At 42.2% G+C, this 14,132-nt stretch overlaps 2 protein-coding genes across 3 annotated transcripts in view; both read left to right on the forward strand.

Moving 5' to 3' along the window:
- The first annotated feature begins 7,943 nt into the window (after positions 1–7,943).
- On the forward strand, positions 7,944–9,290 carry LOC113625500 (MORF4 family-associated protein 1-like 1). Its single transcript, XM_027116107.1, is given in 2 exon segments — positions 7,944–8,644; positions 8,647–9,290. Coding segments are annotated over 2 exon segments (372 nt in total). The 5' UTR covers positions 7,944–8,511; the 3' UTR covers positions 8,886–9,290.
- An 888-nt stretch (positions 9,291–10,178) lies between these two features.
- Positions 10,179–14,132, forward strand: part of TBC1D4 (TBC1 domain family member 4) — a 222,129-nt gene continuing 218,175 nt past the window's right edge. The window contains exon 1 of one of the 2 annotated variants that reach the window (XM_027116075.1): positions 10,179–11,476. In XM_027116075.1, the coding sequence (XP_026971876.1) occupies positions 10,979–11,476 (498 nt within the window). In that variant the 5' untranslated portion in view covers positions 10,179–10,978. The remainder of the gene's footprint in view (positions 11,477–14,132) is intronic. The other variant, XM_027116074.1, reaches the window with a different exon arrangement.

Below are 14,132 nucleotides of genomic sequence, written 5' to 3' on the forward strand. Positions count from 1 at the left end.
TTGGAAGTCCTAGCCAAGGCAATCAGAGAAGAAAAAGAAATAAAAAGAATACAAATTGGAAAAGAAGAAGTAAAACTGTCACTGTTTGCAGATGACATGATACTGTACATAGAGAATCCTACAGATGCTACCAGAAAAGTACTAGAGCTAATCAATGAATTTAGTAAAGTTGCAGGATACAAAATTAATGCACAGAAATTTCTTGCATTCCTATACACTAATGATGAAAAACTTGAAAGGGAAATTAAGGAAACACTCCCATTTACCATTGCAACAAAAAGAATAAGATACCTAGGAATAAAGCTAACTAGGGAGACAAAAGACCCGTATGCAGAAAACTATAAGACACGGATGAAAGAAATTAAAGACGAAACAAACAGATGGAGAGATATACCATGTTCTTGGATTGCAAGAATCAATATTGTGAAAATGACTATACCACCCAAAGCAATCTACAGATTCAATGCAATCCTTATCAAGTTACCAATGGCATTTTTTACAGAACTAGGACAAAAAATCTTAAAATTTGTATGGAGACACAAAAGACCCTGAATAGCCAAAGCAGTCTTGAGGGGAAAAAAACGGAGCTGGAGGAATCAGGCTCCTGGACTTCATACTATACTACAAAGCTACAGTAATCAAGACAGTATGATAGTGGCACAAAAACAGAAATATAGATCAGTGGAACAGGATAGAAAGCACAGAGATAAACCTATGGACCTATGGTCAACTATTCTGTGACAAAGGAAGCAAGGATATATATTGGAGAAAAGACAGTGTCTTCAATAAGTGGTGCTGGGAAAACTGGACAGCTACATATAAAAGAATGAAATTAGAACACTCCCTAACACTATACACAAAATTAAACTCAAAATGGATTAAAGACGTAAATGTAAGACCGGACAATATATAACTCTTAGAGGAAAAAATAGGAAGAACACTCTTTGACATAAATCACAGCAAGATCTTTTTTGACCCACCTCCTAGAATAATAGAAATAAAAATGAAAATAAACAAATGGGACCTAATGAAACTTAAAAGCTTTTGCACAGCAAAGGAAACTATAAATAAGACGAAAAGACAACACTCAGAATGGGAGAAAATATTTGCAAACAAATCAATGGACAAAGGATTAATCTCCATAATATGTAAACAGCTCATGAAGCTCAATATTAAAAAAAAAAAGACCAATCCAATAAAAAAATGGACAGAAGATCTAAACAGACAACTCTCCAGAAAAGACATACAGATGGCCAAGAAGCACATGAAAAGCTGCTCAACATCACTAATCATTATAGAAATGCAAATCAAGACTACAATGAGTTATTACCTCATACCAGTTGGAATGGGCATCGTCAGAAAATCTACAAACAAATGCTGGAGAGGGTGTGGAGAAAAGGGAACTCTCTTGCACTGTTGGTGGGAATGTAAATTGATACAGTCACTATGGAGAACATATGGAGGTTCCTTAAAAAACTAAAAATAGAATTACCATATGACCCAGCAATCCCACTACTAGGCATATACCCAGAGAAAACCATAATTCAAAAAGACACATGCACCCCAATGTTCATTGCAGCAGTATTTACAATAGCAGGTCATGGAAGAAACCTAAATGCCCATTGACAGAAGAATGGATAAAGAAGGTGTGGTACATATATACAATGGAATATTACTCAGACATAAAAAGGAACGAAATTGGGTCATTTGTAGAGATGTGGATGGACCTAGAGACTCTCATACAGAGTGAAGTAAGAAAGAGAAAAATTTTGTATATTAATGCATATATGTGGAATCTAGAAAAATGGTACAGATGAACCTGTTTGCAAGGCAGAAATAGAGACATATGTAAAGAACAAACATGGACACCAAGGGGGGAAAGTCGGGGGGGTTGAAGAGTGGGATGAATTGGGAGGTTGGGATTGACATATATACACTAATAGGTATAAAATAGGTAACTAATAAGAACCTACTATATAAAAAATAAATAAAGTTAAAAAAAAGACAATCTATGAAAAAAATAATTGATAAGCTGGACTTTATTCAAATTAAAAACTTCTGCTCTACAAAAGACAGTATCAAGAGGATTAGAAGACAAGGAAATGTTTTCTTCAAGGCTGTGAGAAAACAGTTGCCAAAGACACATCTAATAAAGTCTTGTTATGCAAAATACGCAAAGGAACCTGCTATATAAAAAAATAAATACAATAAAATTTAAATATTCCAAAACATTTTTTTAACCTTTGTAAGTAACTGATTCTGTTCTTTGGCATTCAACAGAGCTCTAAACATGTTCATTCACCAGAATTTTATTAGTCACCTTCTCTGTGCCAAGCACTGTGCATTTGATTAGCAATCAGTTGCTATTATTGTGTTCGTTTTCTACAACATTACTCTCATTACCTGCTTAGTTTGTGCCTCAATTTCCTAATTAAAAAATGTCACTTTTATAATTCTGTCAAGAGTATTAAGAAGTAGCACCTATATTTGGGGTGTGGGCTGAAGTAAATCAATAATTACCTCAGGGCTTCCCTGGTGGTGCAGTGGTTGAGATTCCGCCTGCCGATGCAGGGGACACGGGTTCGTGCCCCGGTCCGGGAAGATCCCACATGCCGCGGAGCGGCTAGGCCCATGAGCCATGGCCGCTGAGCCTGCGCATCTGGAGTCTGTGCTTTGCAAGGGGAGAGGCCACAACAGTGAGAGGCACGCGTACTGCAAAAAAAAAAAAAATTACCTCAGTTTTTGTGAAGACACCTTAAACATTGTTAAAAGACAAGGTGTGGTTAATTTCTTTGACTATTCTATGAGTGTTTGAAAAAAAAAATCTGTATTCTCTGTTTTTGTTATGTCCAAAAAAATAATGAGAAACTGGGAGAAATATAGAAAATGTATGCTGAACAAAATGTTACTTTTCCTAATATGGAGAGATTCTATAACTTGGTCCTAGTTTAAAAAAACAGGCAAAAAAATATGATCACCAAGTCCTTCAAAACAATATAGATAATCAATAGATATGAAAACATTCTTCCTTGCTATTCCTTTCTATTGTTTTCCCATTCTTTATCTTCCTGATTTCTGGACTTAAGTTTATTCCTTCTTTCCTTATTATTTCCTTGGGTTTTTCCATGTCATTTTTTTTTCTTTTTAGTTAAATTCTTACTTTATTTGTTTTTATTCGTTCTTTCTTTTATTTTGATAAGTGTACTTTAATCAATACATTTATCTGTAGTCCACAAGTTTTGCCAGAATTCCTTTTTAAACTTAACTCCATATCTTTAAACTTTTCTCCTATAACTTTCTGTTTAACCAGGATTATTCAATACTCTATGTTTCTTACTTTCCAGATATGTGGATTTTTAAACCTATGTTTTTGATTCCTAGTTTACCTTGAATAATAAAGAGAAAACATGTATATGATAGCAATTCTTTGGAATTTATGGGTTTCCTGGGTGACACAGTGCATAGTCAATTTTAGCTTTCTTCACAGGTGCTCTATAAAAATTTTGTATTCTCTACTCATTTATTCATTACATATATTTAAACTGTTAATTATGTTATCAAAATTTATAAATTTGATTATATTTAATTTATTTAATCTTATAGTATATGTGGATGATTTGTTAAAGTCACCAACTGTTTATTTTTCCTGTCATTATTTTAGTTTCTGTTTTATGTAGCTGAGAGCAATTTATGTAGTGTGCATGTGTTTAAAAATAAAATCATCTTCTTAATACTTATGCTGGCAAATATTTCTTCATGACCCCTTTCATTAGCCTTAAATTCTATTTAATCTAACATTGAAACCACGACCCTGATTTTCTTCTCATTCATGTATGCCTGATATATTTTCTGCTATTTATTTTCAATGTTTCTATATCCTTTCTTTTTAAAAATTTATTTTATTTATTTATTTATTTATTTTTGGCTGCAGTGGGTCTTTGTTGCTGTGCGCGGGCTTCTCATTGAAGGCTTTCTCTAGTTGTGGCGAGTGGTGACTACTCTTCATTGCAGTGCGTGGGCTTCTCATTGCAGTGTCTTGTTGTGGAGCACGGGTTCTAGGCACGTGGGTTCAGTAGTTGTGGCTCATGGGCTCTAGAGCGCAGGCTCAGTAGTTGTGGTGCATGGGCTTAGCTGTTTTGCAGCATGTGGGATCCTCCCAGACTGGGTTCGAACCTGTGTCCCCTGCATTGGCAGGAGGATTCTTAACCACTGCGCCACCAGGGAAGCCATATCCTTTTATTTTCAAAGTGATTCTGTAAACAACACATTCCTGGATCTTTAAGTCTTTATCTTTTGGTCTGTTAGAGTAACTAACTTACATTTATTATAGTTACTATATGGAGTTACTGTAGCCATACTATTTTAAGTTTTCTAATTATCACAGTTTAATTTTGTTTCCTTTCTTTTCTTTTTATTCTCTTTCCTTTCCTACTGGATAGATCAATATTCTACTAATTTGAAAATCATATATTTTACATCTAGTTTCCTAGCAGCTATCCTTTTTTTATTTCCTCTCTCTTTGTCTCCGTCTCCCAAATTTGGGAAACTTTTATTTTTTTTTTAGTATGAAGAGCAAGAGAAACTGACTCTGAGAGCACATAGTATTCCAAATCTTTTCCCTTTGCAAGGTTCTTAGCTTTTGAAACCTGAAAGCTAAGAATGGACTCTTTTGTTATCTGTGTTCTGCTGTGTCCTCATTTCCCTGGATCAGCAAAGATGCAATGCCCTGGCTGCCTGGGCTGGGGGAAGGTCACAGGGAACAAGGAACAATAAGGGGAAAACCCTGATAGTATCTCAAATTGTTTTTCAGTCACAAACACTTGTGCTCTGTTTACTATCTCCAGTCAGAACTCCACCATGATTTTGAAGAGGCATTCTATTATTTTCTAGTATTTTATCATTAGCTAGTGGATATATTTAGTACATTTACATGAAATTATATAATTATTTGGTGTATCACCTCTGTGATAGTAAAATAACCTCTTAATCTTTAGTTTCTTAAGTTCTCATTTGCCATTTATTCAATTCAATTCATTCATTCACTCAGTACTTATTAAGACCCAATTAAGGGTCAGCTATTGTGTTTTCTGCTGGAGGAAAACAGAGCACAAAACAAATAATCCCTTCTCTCAAGATGCTGTCTTTGTGGTGGGGGACACAGACAAACTACCCAGTAATTATAACTGTAATGAGAGCTATAACAGTGAAATGTATTTAAAAAAAGACCCAAGAAGAGAGGGCCCCTAACACTGACTGGGGAAGTAAAAAACAACCTCACAGAAGACATGATTCTTGACTTGGGTCTTGAACAATAGATAAATGTTTCCATAGTGAAAGATGGGGGAAATTCAAGTTGTGGGCATTAGGAAGCAAGACCAATCGGGGAGAGGAAGAAGCTTAGGAAGCCCCATGAAGACCTGAGCATGTAATGCATCTGGGAATGGAAAGGTTGTCTGGGTGAGGGAGTGGGGGAGTGAAGAGCAGCAAATATAAGACTAGAAAGATTCGTGCTTTGAGCTTTAGGAAATGTATCTTCATTTAAAGATTTTTAAGTGGGAAGAAAAGTAGATATTGGGGGAGGGTACAGAATGGAAGAGAGAGATAGAAAGAGAAAACAAGAGAGAGTACATTTGTGCTTGGAAGCAAGGAGACAAGCTAAGAGATTGAGGTGAACCTTTCCAGTCTTATACACTAGCTCAGGCCCTTATACTTCTCATGTAGTGTATAGTTTTTAAACTAGGATTTGACTGAATGTTACAACTTCTAATTAATGCTAACAGCATTATAATATTGGGATATTAGAGGAGCACTTTTTAAAAAAATAAGTGTTTACTTTTGGATATCATAGTAGAGGTGGCTACAAGACTATTCAGGAGATACTTCTTGCAGATTGTTAGAAATGCTTTTCATGAGCATATTCGTTGGCCCTTTTTTGGGCAACAGTGGGGTTGAGAGTGGAAGGGTTGGGGGTCAGAGGATGATTTATTGCCCCACCATTTAGTAAACATCATAGACCTGCATATTCAGTGTAATAGCCGGCAAACATTTAAAATTGTATCATCCTCTTGTCTTTTTCTAAATTCAAGTAATCAAACTATAATTGAACACTTTTTTTATGTGCATGCAATTCTCTAAGCTTCTGCAGGTGATACAATGATGATAAGAAACTAATAGCTTACCATATAGTTCATTCATGCAATAAGTCAAATGTCTAAATGATAATAAAGCAACTTATATAAGATACAATATATACTGTAGTATAATAACATTATCGGACAGGATAGGATAGATTTACAACAAGGTAGCAGACAACTCCACAATCCCAGTGGCTTAACAAAGAAAAAAGTTTATTTCCCACTACAAGAAGTGTGCTGTGTGCCTGGGAGGGTCTCCAAGACAGCTGTCCTCTAGGAACTGGCGCAGCATTCTGGACTGCTTCGATCACGAGGAACCTCCATACTGATGTTTCCATAATGACCACTGAAGGGGAAGTGTGGGGATGGACAGCACGAGAGGGCTGGGGCGTTGATTATTGGCAATTAAATGCTTCTACTCAAAGATATGACCCAAGTCACCTCTGGTCACATTTCACTTCCAAAACACTTCTTAGGATCGTGCCTGCCTTCCCATGTGTCAGGATGCAGAGAGGATCAGGTATTGGTAAACAGTAATAATGCTCATTAATGCACAGTAAGCAAAACATCACAAAAAGGTTACAAAGAGAGGGCTAAGGATGTTCCAGAGCAGGAAACAATCACACTTAGGATGTCATGTAATAAAAGACAATTCTTCTGTGTTTCTGTCAATAAGTAGATGTTTATTGCATCACTTTCTTTCACCAGTAAGAAACGGCCTGCTGGGGCTCCAGATTCATTCCTAGCTCCCAAGCTGGTTGATTTGGTAGAACCCACAAGACTTCCATGCTTTCCCCAGATCTCTGTTCTTTTCTTTCTTTTTTATAGATCTCAGATATGTGGCCTAGGGAAATAGGATCTATATAGGAGTTTCTGGCAAGGTTCTACAAGGTTTCAGTCACATTCGGACAACTTTTCACTACTTTTTAAAAAAAAAAAATTATTTATTTATTTTTGTTTGTGTTGGGTCTTCGTTGCTGCGCGAGGGTTTTCTCTAGCTGCAGCCATCGGGGGCTACTCTTCGTTGTGGTGCGTGGGCTTCGCATTGCGGTGGCTTCTCTTGTTGCGGAGGACAAGTCCTAGGCGCGGGGGCTTCAGTAGTTGTGGCACGCAGGCTCAGTAGTTGTGGCTCGTGGGCTCTAGAGCGCAGGCTCATTAGTTGTGGAGCACGGGCTTAGTTGCTCCACGGCATGTGGGATCTTCCCAGACCACTCTGTGTCCCCCACATTGGCAGGCAGGTTCTTAACCACTGTGCCACCAGGGAAACCCTTCAGTGCTTCTTGAAGACATGGTTCTACTTTGCACAAAAACGTGGTGGTGTGAGTAAACCGAATGAGTGAATCTAACCAATTAATAATGTCTTTATCTTGGAGCTTAAATTCTATCTATAAGGGAGCCATCAGGGTGCACCCAGAAATTCTGCATGGGAATAATGGGAATTGATTGTAGTGATATTACATATAGGATAAAAAATAGTCTCAAGGCTTTATAGACAGTGAGAATACCATTAAAGGAAAAAAAATGAGAGAGAGAGAGAATGGGAGAGTTTTCATTTTTCCTATGAGCCCTTTGGAGAAAATTGGGAACATTTTTGTTTGTTTGTTTTTGTTTTTTTTTGCGGTACGCGGGCCTCTCACCGCTGTGGCCTCTCCCATTGCGGAGCATAGGCTCCGGACGCGCAGGCTCAGCGGCCATGGCTCACGGGCCCAGCCGCTCCGCAGCATGTGGGATCCTCCCGGACCGGGGCATGAACCCGTGTCCCCTGCATCGGCAGGCGGACTCTCAACCACTGCGCCACCAGGGAAGCCCGAAAATTGGGAACTTTAAGGGTCTTTCCCACTTATTTTTGTTTACCTGTTACCTAACTCTTAATTATAATTTAGTAAGAGTAAAAAGAATGAAAGTCCAATTTGCTAAAAAGAAAAAAGAATACTTCTCTTTCTTCTTTAAAATTAGAATGATTAAATTATCCCTAGAATGTTTTTTGAGTTCCCTGGAAATATATATTACTACATAAAAAAGGGTGCGAAATCTCTACACTAGCTCTGAACTGGATAAATACAATGAATAAAATGTATTGGCTGCACTAAAAGCTATGACGATTCATGTTTGTCATACCATGTTATATTTTAAAGGGAAATTGGAGTTAAAAATACTTGATCGTGATTCTGTTCACCGCTCTGCAGTTTACATGTGAGGCTGTTTTCTCCCTGAGCAGTGGTGAAGCAAAAGGCGTAAAGAGATATTTTTAAAAAGATAGTTCAGGAACACTATTGACAAGGAGCATGGGTCGCTTTTGACCCGAGCAGTAACTGCTGATCAGCTGTCCCAGGGCAGGGCGTGAGGGTCGTGTGGTTCTGAAGATGAGGCAGGAAAAATGCGCCCCTTGGACCGGGACAAGGTAGAAGCACCGGCGGAAGTGGAAGTTTTGGGGCCCTAGGAAGACTTGGAGCAGTTCCTGCTTCCAGTCATCCGTGGGGTGCGGGAGGATATGGTGGCTCTCCCACGAGAGTGTACCTGAGGACCAGGAGTAAGTTGTGGAAGATGGATAATATGCTCATGCAGATAGAAATGCAGGTGGAGACCTCGGAGGAGAAAGCCTTGAATCACCTTCAGCATCCCAGTGGGGAAGCTGATGAGAGAGTGCCAGAGTTGTGCCGGAAGGTGGAGGAGAAAGCCAAGGAGATTGCGAAGATGGCAGATTTGATGGTGGAGCTGGTTTGGCAGATAGAGAAAAGCAAATCGTCTTGAAGGAGGGTTGGCTTTCACAGCTGATGGACTCTGGTCCGCTGGTAAGGATGGGCGGATACCTGGAAGAAACTGAAACCGCTCATTTTCTCTATTCAGTTTTTGTATGTTTTTTACTCCCATGTAACAATGTCCCTTAGGGTCAGTGGCTGGTGACCTTGATATGGGTGTAGATTGTGAAATGTATTTGGTTCCTAAAAATAACTTTCTTTTGAGAAATACTCTCATAAGGGAAACAGGGCTTAATCAAAACTTGTTTCAGTTTATTTTTGTTACTTTGCAGTGTTTTGGAAATGTTGGGCATGGCCTTGTATTTTGGTGTTATCATGTGACCTGATTGTTTTCTGGAACTTTGGAACACCCGTGTGAAGACTTGGGGTCAGAATCTTCCAACTTTAGAGGTGCAGTGGAAGGCACTACTTGGATGTAGCTGGTGAAGCAATGTAGGAATGAGATTGCTTTGGATAAGACTGGGAAAAACCAAAAGAGAGTTGGAGATGGAAGACAGTGGGCACATGTTATGGAACTTGAATACCTCTGTGAGACAAAGGAGGAGAGTTATGTTTTGTGGCATATTGTCTCGTGTTTATTGTATAACCTGTCAGGTGCGTTTATTTAGACAACCTATCTGACCCTAAACGACAAAGAAGTTTGAATAGGGAATGATGGAGCGCGCTTTACTATTGTAATATCCTCACACATTACAGAGGTTTAAAAGTATGGCGTCAAAGAGACAATCTACCAAGAGCCTTGAGAGCCTGGAGAAAGGAAAAGTCATATCAGGGCCCATAAAGTCCCTTCTAGGTCACCAGGGCAGTAGATCTGACTAGGATTTGAGGTCAAAATCAAACATGTAACAAGTGTTCATTTGCCTTGAAAAACAAAGACCTAAAAAGCCTTAAAATTGTTTTTCTTTTTGTGCAGATGACCAAAGCACCTATGTGTGTTAATAAAAAAATCATAAATAAATTTCTTTTGAAATGGAAAAGAAATTTCATCGTAATTTCGTGATTTAAAACACGAGTATTTTTTTGGAGATTATTAGGAAATAATATTCAGAAATTATGATGCAGGCTTTAGAAGGAATTGAAACCAAGCAAATATGATTAATTAAATAAAAAAAAAAAATCCCAGCGCCCCGTTGAGAGTGGTCCCCTCTCCAGAGGGCAGCAGAGACGCCCAGAAGAAGACGGAGATATCGGTGACCCGGGAGATGATGAGTTGGTCCGGACAGTGCCGGCGCCGGGCGCAGTATTGCTGCCTGAGGGGCGGGTTGGAGGGGCGGTCTGGGATCGCGGCCGGAGAAAGAGGCGAAGAGGTGACTTCACAGATAAGCTTTTATAGGCACCACTCTCCGCCCGCCGGACGGGAGGCGGGGTGGCAGCCCGATTAAAGAAGCAGCCTGGAAGGAAGGAAGAAGCGAGGGAGGGACGGGAACAGTTGGAGGAGGAGCAGCGAGCTGGGCTGCGGCGACCGGAGGAGGAGCGGCCCCCGCGAGGCCACGTTTTGTTTTTGTTATTTTCCATCGAAATAGTTCTCGCAGGCCCTCCCAGAGAACCGATCGCGCCGAAGCCCGGGAGCCCCGACCTTCCAGGTGACAGCTGGTCACCCTGGTAGGAGTCAGCTCCGCCCCAAGTCACCCCCTCCGGCGCACAGCCCATTCCCCGCCCTGCCTCCCAGTGCCCGCCCGGGGCGAGCGCGGCGGCCGCAGCGGCTCTGCAGCGCTGGAACCGGCGGCGACCGGCGGAGGCGCGGGGCCCTCGGCGTTGTCCTCTGACCCAGCGGAGCCGCGGACGAGGAAGGGGGAAGTGCGGCCCCAGGCTCGAGCCGGAGAAAGGAGGATAGCGATTTAACCCGCCCTCTCCTGCCAGTCCTGCTGCCGGGCTCTCCCCGGGTGCCCGCCGCCAGAGCCTGGGAGCCGCGCCCGAAGTGCCGCATGGGGCAGGGCCACTAAAGCGCGGAGTTCGGGGTCGCGCCGAGGCGGGCGCAGGGGCCCAGCGCGGCTGTTGGCACAGTTTCGGCGGCGCCTTCAACGCGAGAACTGGGGGCGCGGCGCGCCGATCCGGCCGCCTCCGTGCCCTCGGGAGGCGCGAGTTATGGAGCCCCCCAGCTGCCTTCAGGATGAGCCGTTCCCGCACCCTCTGGAGCCCGAGCCGGGCGCCACTGCGCAGCCTGGCCAGGGGAAGCCGGGAGACAAGAGGTTCCGGCTGTGGTACGTGGGAGGGTCGTGCCTGGACCGCAGGACCACGCTGCCCATGCTGCCCTGGCTCATGGCCGAGATCCGCCGGCGCAGCCAGAAGCCCGAGGCGGGCGGCTGCGGGGCGCCGGCGCCCCGCGAGGTGTTCCTGGTGCTCAGCGCGCCCCTCCTGCGCTGCGTGCCCGCGCCGGGCGCCGGTGCCGCTGGGGGCTGTGGCCCTACGGCCGCGCAGCCCAACCCGGCAGTGTTCATCTTCGAGCACAAGGCGCAGCACATCTCGCGCTTCATCCACAACAGCCACGACCTCACCTACTTTGCTTACCTGATCAAGGCGCAGCCAGACGACCCGGAGTCGCAGATGGCCTGCCACGTTTTCCGCGCCACAGACCCGAATCAGGCAAGACGGCGGTTCGGAGGCACGGGGGAGGGTCCATCACACCCGGGAGAAGTGGCAGGGCTGCAGGCGCTGGGACCCCACGTTAAAGACCGACTCTGGTCCAGCTCCTGGCGCGCGCCTTCCACGTGGCGCGCTTGAGCGCAGGCTGGTCCCGCTCCTGGGACCCCGAGTCCGGAGCTTGCTTCTGGCGGCAGTTCCTTCCCCGCAGGGCCGAGGAAGAGGGAGGGAGGCGGAGAGTGGTCTCGGGACAGTGGAGGAGCTGGTGCGCCCTAGGAGAATGCGGGAGCAGCGCGCGTGCCGGGAGGATCTCGATGTCTTGGGGTGTGCCTGGAGATGGCATCCCCGGCCTTGGCCGAGTGTGTGCGTGCGTGCACGCGTGTGTTTAAGAGGGAAAGCGGGAGAGGGTTGGGTTCCTAGAGGCCCCCGCACACACTCTCGGTCTTGGCCGAGTCCGGCACCTTGGCCCCTTAGGACAGTCGCATCCTTAGGACAGCAGCACCTGCAGATCTTGGATCTGGGAAGCTGTTTTGGAGCCCGGCTTAGAGAGAAGTTACTAGACGTTGTCAGATTGTCAGCAAAATACGAATCTGCCTTTAGATTTTGAGTGGAAAGACTTTTTTTTTTTTTTTTTTTTTTGCAGTTTTTTCCACACTAAATGGAGACAGAATCAGTACCTACCTGGGTGATTTAAAAATCAGTGTTGTAGAAGAGGTGAACATCTCTTTTCTAATATTTCTCCAGAGTTTACTAAATCAAGGTGCCTGTTACCAAACTGCGTTTTACTTCCTTAAAAAAAACGGACACAGTCCTTTTTCCTCTGGAGAGTTATCTAAACAGTCTTTACTACAGTGATTGTGTCTTGAAAAACAGCACCTCCCCCTTTTTAAAAAATGTGTAAGGAGTTTACCATATCAAAAGCCCCCCAGATGCTGTTATTTATAATAATTACTGACTGTTTGGGCAAAGTACTTTAAATTCTTTGGGAAAATAGTGTTGTCTAAATATAAATAAATAAAGTCTCAGTTGTACTATGTGGCGGGTTTCTTTAGCAGCTGGGAAATTAATAGTCAGATGAGAAAAACTTCCTATAAATAAGACTTTAATTTTTGAAAATTCATGTATTCTAGTATCTGTAATTGAAAGACTGTCCAATAGTTTTTCACAAAAAGGCCTGTAGCTGAGCTGAAGAAAATAAAGCTCATTGTTTTAGATTCCATCAGTTACTTTGTAAACTAGTTTAATATATCCTAAGGGCTCAGAACTCCCAATATTTTAGTTAATGTTACCGCTGTTACGTTATGGTAAAATACCTTATCACAGATGATCTCAGGATTCTAACCATGATTAAAATGAATTTCATTTTATGCTTATTTGTTAAAAATTTATTTTTAGCTTTCACCTAGGTTGAAATTGGAGTGCAGCATGTTCTTTATTCTGAACGTTATCACCATCTTTATTGTATTAAGATTTTTGGGTTCTGTCAGTAAGGTGGAAGTGGTTGCATTTTTCCAGGACTTTAAGGAATGTTTTATGATTCTTGGTGGTTATTTTCTTCAGATCTGATGCATGACACATCATTGCTAATTTCATTGATGGTCAAAGTTTGTTTATGGGTTATGGCACCTTAAATTCTCAACAGTGGCTGTTGAGTCTTCCCTGGCCTCATTGGAAGGTCAATTAAAATATCTCATTTTATTTACTTTCATTTTGTATTTTGATATTAGAGGCTGGATGCGCTCTTTACAAATAATAACATGCTTAGGCTTATTTCCCCCCTTTGGTCCTGTAGGAGCAGTGGAAGCCATATGGCTTTTTGATAAAAGAAAAAACAAACTTTTCCTGTTTATTGCCATTTCCCAGTTGAGTCTTTGATCTGAAGATATAGATTCCTATTTGCTCCAAACCTAGAGAGCCCCTGGCAGAGGATCATTAATTTGAAATGCCAGTTGTTGTCTACCTAAGGATTATCTCCAGCTGTAGATCAGGGGTTACAAACTCAAACTGAGGGGAAGAAGGTTGAGTGAGGGCCATAGAGGACTAGATAGAGAGGTCCTTTCTCAAGCTGCTGTTAGCTCCAACTGGAAATTACATGATCAGAATATAAGCCCAGCGTGGCCGGAGCTTCGGATTTCTCAAGAGAAGATGGAAATCTGGAGTTTTATGTATGAGTCCACATTTTAAAGTATCAGCAAATATTTTAAACATACAAGAATCCTATCTGGGCTAAACAAAACACATCTGAAGGTTGGCTTCAGAGATCTAAGGGCTGCCACGTTTGATCTTGGGCGTAAATATTTGTTGAGTGGACAAGTGCAGTCATTAGATACTGAGTACTGTTTGTCACATTTCCTATTGAAATAGTGGGGAGAGTTAGGATAATTTGGGGGGGAAAATTTATGAGTCAAACTCCCAGAAGTGATGATTCTGCAATTGAACTTGTTAGAGGGATGGATTCATCACAGTATTACCGTCTAGTAGTATGCCTAGTATAGAGTAGAACAGTATTACCATCTAGTAGTATGCCTAGTATAGAGTAGAACCTCTGGATCATTCTGAGCACGTTTGAGATGAGAAGGAAGAGGACCTGCTGTTTGCTTTGCTGCTGAGTTCTACATTTGAAGTAGAGAATTTTTTAGTTGGACTTTAAGATTATTGT

Source organism: Aethalodelphis obliquidens, unplaced genomic scaffold (assembly GCF_003676395.1).
Source record: "Aethalodelphis obliquidens isolate GAN/ISIS:26980383/991018 unplaced genomic scaffold, ASM367639v1 scaffold15, whole genome shotgun sequence".
Classification (NCBI taxonomy): Eukaryota; Metazoa; Chordata; class Mammalia; order Artiodactyla; family Delphinidae; genus Aethalodelphis; species Aethalodelphis obliquidens.